This window comes from Chlorocebus sabaeus, chromosome 20 (genome assembly GCF_047675955.1).
Source record: "Chlorocebus sabaeus isolate Y175 chromosome 20, mChlSab1.0.hap1, whole genome shotgun sequence".
Classification (NCBI taxonomy): Eukaryota; Metazoa; Chordata; class Mammalia; order Primates; family Cercopithecidae; genus Chlorocebus; species Chlorocebus sabaeus.
In genome coordinates, this window is record NC_132923.1 from 102,197,481 (window position 1) to 102,210,027 (window position 12,547).

A 12,547-nucleotide genomic window follows, 5' to 3' on the forward strand; every position below is an offset into this window, starting at 1 on the left:
ACTTTTAATTTTTATTATACATTGACAAATTGTAGGTGTATATATTTATGGGGTACAAAGTAATGTTATGATTTATGAATACAATGTGGAATAATTAAATCAAGTGAATTGACAGGCCCATCACCTCAAATACTTAAGTGAACTTAGGACACTTTAATTTCCTTGACTTCTTCCCTTCTTATGTGGACTTATTGCCCAGTATTTTAGTTCTACCTTTTAACCTGTCAAATTAGTCTCCATTATTATTGTTACTTTTTATATTATTAGCTCTTGATTATATATACTCACATCTCTACCTTTTTTACTCCTCACTTTACCCCCTTACATCTCATTGTTTCCACCTATATTCTTGGTAATTTTTTCAGTGAATATCTGTTAGTAGCAAACTTGAACTTTAACAAAAAATATATTTTACCCATACTGTTTGATACAGTTTAGCTTATTGTGGGAATTCTAGCTTAACATTAACTTTCTCTCAGTGTTTTGAAGATACTCTTTTGTCATCTGTATGTTGTTGCTGTTAAGGAGTCTACTATCAACCCGATTGTCTTTGTAGGTAGTTTTAATTTCTCTCAGGTTGCTGTTGAGATCTTGCTTTGATTTTTATCATTCTGCAGTTTCACTATGATATGTTCATGTGTGTGCTCCATAGATCTGTGGATTCATGTTTTTCTTCAATTCTGGAAAATTCTCTCATGTTATAATTTGCATAGTATATCTTTTCCCCATTCTTTTACTTTCAACTGTTTGTGTTTCAGATTTAAGGTATGTCTCTCGTAGATGGCATCTAATGGTTTTTTTTTTTTTTTTTTTTGCTTTATCTTATCACTATGCGTTTTGAATGAATGTTTTGTCCATTTGTGTTTTATTTTATTTATTTAATTTGTTTTTGAGGCAGGGTTTTGCTCTGTCACCTAAGCTACAATGTAGTGGTGTGAACATGACTCACTGCAGCCTTGACTTCCCAGGCTCAATCAATCCTCCCACCTCAGTTCCCCAAGTAGCTGGGACTAGAGACACATACCACCATGCCCAGCTAATTTTGTATTTCTGGTAGAGATGGGACTTCACTATGTTGCCCAGGCTGGTCTCAAAACTTCAAGGGACCCACCCACTTTGGCTTCCCAAAGTTCTGGGATTACAGGCATGAGCCTGCATGCCAGGCCTTCACATCTTAATGTGGTTATTGATGTGGTTGGATTGTCTCATATTATTTTTTGATCCTCTGTTCCTTCTTTAGTGACTTCTTTTGTATTAAATCAATAAATATTTTAGTGTACCATTTACATTTATTTGTTAATTTTTTGCTATACAATTTGAGTTACTTTCTTAGTGATTGCACTAGGAATTACAATGTATATCCTAGCTTATCAAAATATAATTACAGTAAAATATAGAAGCATTGCTCTAATATAACTCATTTTCCCCCTTTGTGCTATTACTGTCATATGTTACCTATATATGTTTTAAACCTAACACTTGTTATAAACAAACATTGGTATTATAATAAGTGTTTTGTGTAATCTTATGTCTTTTAAAGAGGTTAAGAGAGGAAGTGAGGAAAATATATTTATAGAGGCTCTTGTATTTACTCACATATTTACCATTTCTGGTGCTCTTTATTTCTTCTTCTGTATTTGAGTTACCATTGGGTGTTACTTTATTTTCCTTTTAGCCTGAAGGACTTCCATTAGTGCTTCTCATAATATAAGTCTCTTGGCAATAAATTATTCAGTCTACAATTATTCAGTAACATCTGGAAATGTTATTTTCACTTTGTGTTGGAAGAATAGTTTTGCTGGATATAGAATTCCTGGCTGACAGTTATTTTTCTTTCAGCACTTTGAATATACCATTCCACTGCCTTCTGGTGTTCATTGTTTCTGATGAAAAGTGAGTTGTTTCCCTCTGTGTGATGAATTGTTCTTCTTGTGCGGCTATTAAGATTTTCTCTGTTTTCAGCTTTCAACATTTTGACTATAATTTGTGTGACTATGGATCTCTTAGCGTTTAGCCTACTTTAGGTTCATTGGGCTTCTTTGATCTCTAATGTTTTTTGTTTTTAAATTAAATTTGGTAGCTAGGCACAGTAGTGGGCACCTGTAGCCCTAGCCCCTTGGGAAGTGGGGGCAGGAGGATTGCTTCAGCCCAAGAGTTTGACCTGTAGTGCACTATGATTGTTATGATTGTGCCTGTGAATAGCCACTTCACTCAAGCCTGGGCAACATAGTGAGACCTCACCTCTAAAAAAAAAAAACAAAAAACAAAAAACAAAAACAAGAACAAAAACAAAAGGAAAGTTTTTGGCTACTGTCTCTCCAAATATCTTTTCTGCCCTATCTCTTCCTTTTTCTCTTTTTTCTCCTCCTCCTTCTGGAACTCCCATTACATGTATGGTGATATGCTTGATGTTGTCCCATAGGCCTCTGAGGTTGTGTTCATTTCTGTTTAATATTTTTTCTCTCCATTATTCATATTGGATAATTTATACAGATCCACCTTCATGTTTCTGATCATTTATCATGTTGACCCCCTCTACTGAATTTTTAATTTGTTACTATCCTCTTCAGCTCCAGAATTTCAATTTGTTCCTTTTTTAATCTCTCTCTCTTTGTTGTGATTTGTATTCATGAAGTCATTGTTGTTATGCTTTCCTTTAAATCTTTAAACATGGTTTCCTTTAATTCTTCGATATATTAATAATAGCTGCTTTGTAGTCTTTGTCTGATAAATCCAACATTTGGGGATATGCATACCTTCTTGTTTATTTGCATGTCTCATAATTTTTTGTTAAATACTGAACATTTTAGCTAATATATTGTAGCAATTCTAGATTCTTATGTTTTCCTCTTGAAGATTGTTATTGCTTTATTTGTTTGTTAATCTGAATGAAATCTGTGAAATCTGTCTTCCCTACAGCATGTGGCCTCTAATGTTTCCATTCAGTTTTATTTCCTTCTTATTTTTATTTTTAAGCCTTGTTTCTTAGAGGGTTCCCCCATATCTGCATAGCTTAGTGTTCAGCCAGAGATTTTTTGGAGGTTGTGCTCAAGAACCTCAAGCTAGTTAGACTTTCTCTCTGCCTATAGTTCTACGTGTGAGCTGGGGAGGGCAAAGTTCAGGTTGTTTTCAAACCTACCCTGGCTTTTACTCTTCACCAGACTCTTTTATTTCCCCTGCACACGTATATAGGCTCCATTCGTTAGGGATGTGTGGGTGGCTCAGTCTTCTCTGCTCTCTGCTGTGCATTCACCCAGCTTCGAGTTAACCCAAACTATGTGGAGAGCTTATTAAACTCCCTAGGTCTGTCTCACCCCCTGGAAGTTTCTGATAAATTCCTGGCTAGTTTGCCAGTCCATTGTTTGGCCCAAACATTGCTGAAACCCAGCCTAACAGTGCTGCTGGCCTTCCCCGTTCTTGATATTATAACTGACAATGCCCCAAATTAAGTGGAGCCCCCTGGCAGAGGCAGTGAAGCAGCTGATTTTTCACATGCGGCACCACGTTTGTTGAAGTATTGCAACTGATAGCGTTGGGGACCTGGTGAACGAGGGCAGCCTCAGGATAATATAGAGTCATGCTATTCTTACCCAAAGTTCAGTAATTTTTATGAATACATGTTTCTTTGTCATATGTCTTTTATTGATTTGCAGAGTGATAAAATGGTGGTTTTTGACAGTTTTGTCCTGCTTTAGTCTTATTTTCTTCTGTTTTCAGTTTTATCTTTTAAGTTTAGAACTTTTAAACATCATTTAAAAGTTATTTTGTTTTAGCTAGGGTAGCACTAGCTGCTATAACAGAGAAATCTTGAATTCTCAATGGCTTAACCCAATAAAAGTTTGGTTTTTGTTTATGTCACAATTTGTATTTTCTATTGCTATGTAAGTTATCCCCAAATGTAGTGTCTTTAAACAATGAGTATTTATTGTCTCACAGTTTCTGTGGGTCAGGAACCTGAGTGCAGCCTGGCTGTGGGTGTGACTGGGTCAAGTGCCTCACAAAGTTGCAATCAAGGTTTTCGCCAAGGCTGCAGCATCTCAAGGCTTGACTGGGTGAAGATCTGCTTCCATGCTCACTCACATGGCGGTTGGCAGGCTACAGATTCTTGCTGGCTACTGACCAGGGACATCAATTTCTTCTATGTGGGACTCACTATAGGGCTACTCACAGCATAGCAGCTTGCCTCCCCCAGAGCAAAGGCTCTGAGAGAAAGAGAATAAGAAAAGGTGTCTAAGATGGAAGCCATGGTCTGTTTGTAACCTAATCTCAGAAGTGATATCCCATTGTGTCTGCCATATTCCATTCATTAGAAGTGGGCCAATAAGTCCAGTCTATACTCATGAGAAAGGGATTACACAAGGGTGTGAGTTCCAGGAGATAGAGATCATTAGGAGCTATGTCAGAGGCTGTCTCCCACATAGTACACTCACCTTCATTGGAAATTTATCTGTGAGAAGCATGAGCAGCTTAGGAGTGAGTTCCCCAGGAAATATTTTGCAGTTGCTTCTGTTAGAATATCCATGGTTTGGGATGATTTTATGTTAATTTTTAATTTTGGGGGTGTGGCCCATGAAGGTTCATGCAGATACACGGTACTGTAGCTGTGTGAGGACCAGCTTGTAGGTACAGACTCTTAGGGGATTTGCCTCTTTTCCCTTCCCGCCGTTCTTGTACTTCAGACTAGCTTCCTTGTCATCAGCCTGTGGTGATGACTAATTTTTTTATTCTAGTCTACATTTTCATCAAAGGTTTCACTTTTCCTAACTTTATGCAGGTTCTCCTTTCCAATTCCATGCTTCATGTGGGCCCAAAGCCTTCCTCCTATGCCCAAGTGGGTGTTTAAAACTTAAGTCTTTACCAAAATGCTGAGACCAACAGCCCCTGCCCCCACTTCCCGCCTCCACTGGGCTGTTTGCAGCATTGGCTCATACAGTTAATATTCTGATTTTCCAGTCTCCTCTTTGCTTTTGTCCCCTGGGGACTTATCTCGCTTTCTTGTGAGCTCAGCTATGCATATAAAGCAACATTTGTTATATTTTATCCAATGTTTTGAAATGGGAGAGTTTTCTAAAGGTTATCTAAACTAAATAACACATGTAAAGTATACAGGATGTTGCCTGGCCCCCTGTTGGACCCACCAACTCTAGTCTGGACAATTTCCAATTAGACACAAAGCATTTTTACTTTAAATATGCCATGAGCTTGGAAATGGCTACTGATTCTCAGTCCGGTTTGGAGAAAGGCTAAGGACCTCCTCCCAAGAGGATCCTTTGACTTTGACTCTCCTGTAAGTGGGTGTGGAGGGAAGCAGTGTGGATGGAAGTCAGTGCAGGGATAATAGGAACATTCATAGTACAATGTTATAGTTTTACAATTGTAAGATAGTAAAGATCAACTTGGGTGCAATATTTCTCTGCGAGTCTCTTGAGTCCGTGTTTCCCTTGTGTCCTGGTCTCCTGTTGGAACCCCAGAAGCTCCTCTTGGCCAGCTGAGCTGGCAGGTGTATGACCCCAGGGAGTTGTTCACCCTCTTTTGTCTGCGTTGGATAGAATTGGTTGTGAATATTGCCTGTGGGTGGGATTTCAAGAGCTTCAGAACCCCAGGGAAAGAGGCACTTCTCATTCTGAGTGGTATTGTCACTGTGATTTAAGAGCCTCTTGCTGCTAATAATAGTAGCTAAAGTTTATTGAGCATCTACTGTGTGCCAGATATTATGCCTAGTGCTTTATACACAGAAGAGGGCTAGAGATACAGAAACATACTACAGAGTGACATTCCTTTCATCCTTGGTGTCTGGACTTGAGACCAGCGTGCTTTCTGCTAGGGTTAGATTAGCTCCCCTGTGCTCCAAGAGGGACACTCTGGGCTGCATTTGTTCTAGTTGGGGAGTGTCTTGAGCCTAGCCCAGAAATAGCAGGAGTTAGTTCAGTTCCTGTGTTTTAGGAAATACACTGGCAACTGTTGTCCTTGGTGCCCCAGAAATACAGAGACAGAAAGACTGAGAGGTAGATGACAGAGCATCATGGTGAAAGCCACAACTGTCACACAAGTGTGGCTTGTGACAGTCAAGTATGAGATAATTTAACTTCTATGGTGTCTCGGATAGATTTTTCCATGGCCTGTGATTTCCATACACTTGTAATGAAGCTCCTTTAGAAAAAGCTTCAAAAAGTTCAGACAATTCTTCTTTTTAATTAGTGGACCCACACTGAAACCACTGAATCTAAATCTCCAGCAAATTTGACTCTGAGCTTCTAAGCAGCCAAAGCAAGAGAGGTGTTTTGTTAACCCTGGGTTCAGATCCTTGGGGTGGGGCCTGAGTTAATGTAGGTTTAACAAGCTCCCCAAGAGATTCTGTTGCTCAATCAGCCTTACGTGGGAGCCAGGAAGCATGACATTTCAGTTTTATCACTTACCAGCTGGGCATCCTTAGACAATTCATCTGCCCTCTCTGGGTCTTTTTGCCCATTAATAGATTGGAATAGAAATGGCTCTATTTGAAGTAGAATCCAGCAAAATCATGTTATGCTTTGGAGGCTGAATTATGGAAACATTGAGCTGCAGTTTACACATGGATCAGGCCACTCCTTTGAGCCTCTGTTGACTGCACATAAATATAATGCCATGAATCTTTCCTGGGAGATGTCACAAGATGCAGCCATGTGATACTTGCTGTTACATTTGCCATGGGATACTGTCGAGGACCTTGTCCATGACGTCATCCAATGGACTCTACATAATCATCCACAGGGGATGACTGTCTCTTAGTCTCAGGGACAGGAATTGTTGTGGTTCTTTTCGGCATCTGGCCTGTGTTTACCAGGGAGGCCCTGAGACCTTTGCATGCCACTAGCTGAGGGCTTACTATGTTTCAGTACCTGTACCACAAGCCTCACATATTTTTCTTTGAGTTCCCTCAATAGCCCTGTGAAGATGGTACCATTATCACTCCCATTTGACAGGTGAGCAAACTGAGGCCCCCAAACTTTAACTTCCCCAAGCCATTCTGCTAGGAAGTGTTAGAGCAAGCACTTGAATCTTGGAGAGGTCTCACTCATAGCCCATGCAGGCAACTCTGAGGCTATACTCCCTGATGCTTTGCCTGCTTGGAAGCTCAGGGTTAAATATGTGCCCATCTTAAGCAATGTTCAGGACTTTGTCACCTGTGTTCTGGGGGTAGCACTTACCTCTGGTAGCACCTTTTCCTGCCTTTACTTTTTCTTTGCACCAGTTTTCTCATGTAATGTGAATGAAGCTGCAACCTCTGTGGTATATTTAGTCTTCGTGTGGTGGTGTGCGGCACAGTTCCATGAACAAAATTTTTGTTTTGCTTTTTTTCATGCTTTAAAAATTTTTTTTTTTTAACACCATGGATTCTGCACCACCAAAATACCAAAAACAAAACCAAGAACCTCATCCAGCAATGGCTAAGCTTTCCTCAGTGGGGGAGGGTAGAGAAGGAGCCCACAGGTTAAGCCAGAACCCGAGTGAGTGGGTAGAAGGTGGGGGAAGGCTTGGGACACTGGTAGGTTAATAACTTTGCTCCATCACTTACCCATTAGTTTCCGTCCTGCCACTTGGTATTTTATATTTATATATATATATATATATAAAATATAAACATACATATAAAATATAAACATACATATAAAATACCAAGTGGCAGGACGGAAACTAATGGGTATATATATCATTTTTCAGTCAATTTTGTAATGTAATGGATTATAAATAATAAAACAAAAGGTGTCCTCCATGTAGTCCCCACCCCCATACTGGGCAGGAGGGTGCATGCCAGGTCCCTGGTCCTCTCTGTTGGGGTCAGGTGAGAGAAACGTCAGGGGCTGGGACTAGGTGGAGAGGAAAACATGGTGGTCTGCAGCCTGGGGTGCAGCCAGCCAGACACCTGGAAGAGGCATAGGTGGGGTGGAGGTGGGGGTGGGGGTGGGATATTTAGAGGAAAGACTGGGCCCCAAGACAAGCCTAGGGAGCTAGAATGGAGCAGAGATGACCCCATCTTTGTTTGCAAAGAGGGTTCCTTTTAGTTCAAACGCGGAAGAGTGGCCCACAGCCTCTGCAGATACAGAGAGGTCTTCCTAAGGCAGAGCACCCCAGGGATTTCCACCCCCTCCCGGCACCTCGTAACTGTCCTCCCGACCCCCTGCCCTCTAGCTCAGCGATGAGTTGAACCAGCAGCTGGAGGCCGTGTGCGGGTCCGTGTTTGGGGAGCTGGAGTCCCAGGCCGTGGACGCCCTGGACCTGCCCGGCTGTTTCCGCATGCGGAGCCACAGCTACCTCCGGGCCATCCAGGCCGGCTGCTCTCAAGACGACGACTGCCTGCCTCTCCTCGCTACCCCTGCCGCTGTCTCAGGGAGGCCCGGCTCCTGTGAGTACACCTCCCTGCCCCTGGCCCGGCCCTAGGCTGGAGAGCGCCCTGGGTCCGGGTTCTGGCCACCCCCTCGACTGTGCTGTGACCCCGCGCAGATCGCTCGCTCCCGGGGTCGGATATAACGGGGAGAGCGTCCCTTGGCGTGTGTGCAGCAGCCGCTGCAGGGTCCCGTAGGGCCTCTTGGGGTGGGAGTCGGGCGCGGGCCCAGGACCCAGCCAGGGCCGCTAGCCTCACGCACTGCGCTTCTGCGCCCGCCGGCCACAGCCTTCAACTTCAGAAAGGCCCCGCCCCCCATCCCGCCGGGAAGCCAGGCCCCGCCCCGCATCTCCATCACCGCCCAGAGCAGCACGGACTCCGCGCACGAGAGCTTCACGGCAGCCGAGGGCCCCGCCCGGCGCTGCAGCTCCGCCGACGGGCTGGACGGCCCCGCCATGGGTGCGCGCACCTTGGAGTTGGCGCCGGTGCCGCCCCGGGCCAGCCCCAAGCCCCCCACACTCATCATCAAGACCATCCCTGGCAGGGAGGAGCTAAGGAGCCTGGCGCGGCAGCGGAAGTGGCGGCCGTCCATTGGGGTGCAGGTATGGAACGGGGAGGCGCCCACAAGGGCTCGGAGCCTGGCGGGTTGGGGTTGGGGTTGGGGTTGGGGCTGGGGTGAGGGGCCGGAAGCGGCCTTCTGGATATATCGACCTTCTTCCTGGCTTCCCCTGAGCTGCAAGTGAGCCCCGTGCCTGGACATCGACGGGGCTGCTCCAGCTAGCCTCCGCCCACTCCCTCGTCCCTCGTCCTGGCTAATGGAGGGATGGAGGGCCGTGCCCAGTGGTTGCCACTTTGAGGCCTGTGACCGATCGCCTGGGTCTCTCATCTTGTTCAGGCGGATGGTCTTTGCAGGACCTGCCAGCTGGCTTGGGGCGCAGCCATTGCTAGCCATTCTCCCCGGGAAGGGTTTTCACCTTGGCTCGCCACAGCCACTGACTCCTCCACCCTGCCACCAGGTGGAGACGATCTCAGATTCAGACACCGAGAACAGGAGCCGGAGGGAGTTCCACTCCATTGGCGTGCAGGTGGAAGAGGACAAGAGGTGGGTCACGGTGGGACTGCCCAGGCTTTGTTGGGGGAGAGGAAGAGAGAGAGGGCTACATAGTGTCCCCGCTAGCCCAGTCTCCCTGCACCTCCTCTTTTCCTGGAGGTGAGACCAAGCCTTTTTACAGAGGGTGGTCAGAGCAGCCACAGAGGCTGTCCACAGAGATGTCACCAGGGGAGTCATCAAACCTAGAGTTCTTGTGCCCATGCCCACCCCAGGTGCTCAGAGTCAGACGGGAGATAGCAGTTGCAGGGAAGAAGAGGATGGGAGAGGTTACATGTAGGTGCTGAGCAGGACTCCAGCAATTGTCCTTTCCAGGGGATGACAGGATCTGCCAATCCCTTATTACATCCTGTGGTGTACAAGTATGTGAGCTCAAAAAGAAACAAACAGGAAGATTGCCTCTCAGGGGCCCCTGGCAGATACAACACTCCTCCTCACTTGGCTCACACAAGCATTTAATCAGTCGGGGGTACCTATTACATGCCTGAGTCTGTGGTGTACCCGAGATAGTACAATTACCAGCAGCCACTATTCTGGCATTAGGTGGCCTCAGAAACATTGACTCCTTAATTTTCACGGAAGAATTAGCATTGCCAGCTCTGGAGAGGATACCAGAAAGAGGCCTCTCTGTTGTTGGGTGCCTATGGGGAGAAAGAGTGTCTGGGAACTTGCCAGGGGCTGGCCATCATGGTTTCATGGTATTCTGAGCTTCCCAGGCATACAACTAGAGGAATAAAACTAGTCTCCCAGGCCGGGTGCGGTGGCTCACGCCTGTAATCCCAGCACTTTGGGAGGCTAGGGTGGGCGGGTCACTTGAGGCCAGGAGCTCAAGACCAGCCTGGCCAACATGGCAAAACCCCATCTCTACTAAAAATACAAAAATTAGCTGAGCGTGGTGGCACACTCCTGTAGTCTCAGCTGCTCGAGAAGCTGCGGCACGAGGATTGGTTGAACCCAAGAGCTTGAGGTTGCAGCAAGCTGAGATTGCACCACTGCACTCCAGCCTGGGTGACTGAGTGAGACTGTCTCAAAAAAAAACCCAAAACACAAAAAACTAGTGTCCCACTAGCAGTGGTTCCTCATAGCTCTATTCCTAGTTGCCGTCCTTCGCCCAGATTTCCCCAGCTATTTCTGGGATGTCCTTGGGATGTCTTGTGTTTGTGTCTGATCAAGTCTTTCTGGTGTTCCTATGGGATTCACCATTTTTCTCAACTTCTGCTTTGGCTCCCTGAAGTTCTGTGTGCTCCTGGGGCTATAAATGCCTTCATCGAGGGTGGCAGAATGCTGCCCTGGTTGCCTGCATGACTTCTAAAGCTGCTGTCCTCCAAACTTTTACTGTGCCACAAAGATTTCAGAAAAATACCATTTTGTGGCAAACCCAATTTGCAAATCTGTGACTTGAATTACAGAGAGATGGGATAGGAGTCATGGACGGATGCAACTCTATGGTCTGAATCCTGCCCACCCCCAACTCTAGTGCTATCCCATGGACCACCAAGCCCACTCACTCCCTTTAGAGGCTTTTTGGTTCCCTGTCTAGTTAGGTCCAAGGGGGTGGGAGGTCCCCCCATTCCTCCTAATAACCCTTGAATCTTGGGAAGAGTGCTGCAGGCCTTCTAGCTGAGACTCTTGCTAAATCAGCAAACTCTTGTCATTCATTTGTTGATTCATTCATTCATCAGATACTTACTAAGCACGTGTTGTATGATAGCTCCTATGCACTGTGTTAAATGCTTCAGGAAACATCAAAGACATGACTCCTGCCCTCACAGAAGTTATGGCCTAGGGGGAAATCAAGGCAATGAATAATCCTTGACTAAAAATATGACTACATATTATGATATAATAGGTAGTGGAATATTATTGCACATTATGTGGGAATATGAAAGAAGAAGAGGAGATAAGAGAGAAAGGACCTTATTTAGATTAAGCAGGTGACATTTAAGCTGAGACTCGAGGATTGACTAAGAACTCTCAGGTGATGACTGGAGGGAAAAGCATTCTGGGGAGAGGGACTAGCATATGTGGAGGTGTTGGGGCAGGAAAGAGTTTAACATGCATCGGGAACTGAAAGAACGTCGATGTGGCTGGTGTGGAGTGGGGCAGGGGAGTGGGGAGGGAGTTAATTGGAGAACAGGCAGGGGGCAGGTTACGCAGAGCATGGACATGATAAGGACTTGGAATCTATGAGTAATGAGTAGCCATGAAAAGGTTAAAAAAGGAGTGTAACATGATCTAACTTATGTTCATGAAAGATCACAAGCTGCTGAGTGGAGAATGAATTAGAAGAAAGTAATAGTGGAAACGAGAAGGCTAGTTAGGAGAATTTTTCATGATCCAGAAGACAGGTGATTGTGTTTTGCAGTATGGTGGCTATTGTGATTGGGATGTTTTTCTTCTATTGTATTTTACAACTAGACACTGCTAGTGTGTGGGAGCACTGTTAGGTTTTTTTTTTTTTTTTTTTTTTTTTTTGAGCGAGAGTTTCGCTCTTGTCCTCCAGGCTGGAGTGCAGCGGCGCAATCTCAGCTCACTGCAAGCTCTGCCTCCCGGGTTCACGCCATTCTCCTGCCTCAGCCTCTTGAGTAGCTGGGATTACAGGCACCTGCCACTACACCTGGCTAATTTTTTGTATTTTTAGTAGAAACGGGGTGTTGCCATGTTAGCCAAGCTGGTCTCAAACTTCTGACCTCAGGTGATCCACCTGCCTCAGCCTCCCAAAGTGCTGGGAATACAGGCGTGAGCCACCGCACCTGGCCTCTACTGTTAGGTTTTGTATGTTTTGTATGTTGATTTTGTATTCAGTAACGTTGCTGCTGAATTAGGTCTCTCTTACTAGTCTCATAGGTTATTTGAAAATCATGATGGGCTTCCTATATATAGTCAGTTATTTTTCTGCGAATGAAGATATTTCTTTTAAATCTGTATTTTTCATTTATTTTTCTTGTAATACTGCATTGAATAGGACTTCTGTTCACTGTTGAGTAGTATTGACTTTAGTGGCTATGCTTTTCAAGATGATGTTTGCTACATATTTTGATGGATACCATTTGTCAGGTTAAGGAAATTCTTTTCTA

The 12,547-nt window shown here is 44.8% G+C and overlaps 1 protein-coding gene across 2 annotated transcripts in view; it reads left to right on the forward strand.

The window, feature by feature from the left end:
• Positions 1-12,547, forward strand: part of DLGAP3 (DLG associated protein 3) — a 67,076-nt gene that overhangs the window by 34,122 nt on the left and 20,407 nt on the right. For both annotated transcript variants that reach the window (XM_073007516.1, XM_073007517.1), the window contains exons 6-8: positions 8,170-8,383; positions 8,651-8,964; positions 9,379-9,464. In XM_073007516.1, coding sequence (XP_072863617.1) covers positions 8,170-8,383; positions 8,651-8,964; positions 9,379-9,464 — 614 coding nt within the window. The remainder of the gene's footprint in view (positions 1-8,169; positions 8,384-8,650; positions 8,965-9,378; positions 9,465-12,547) is intronic.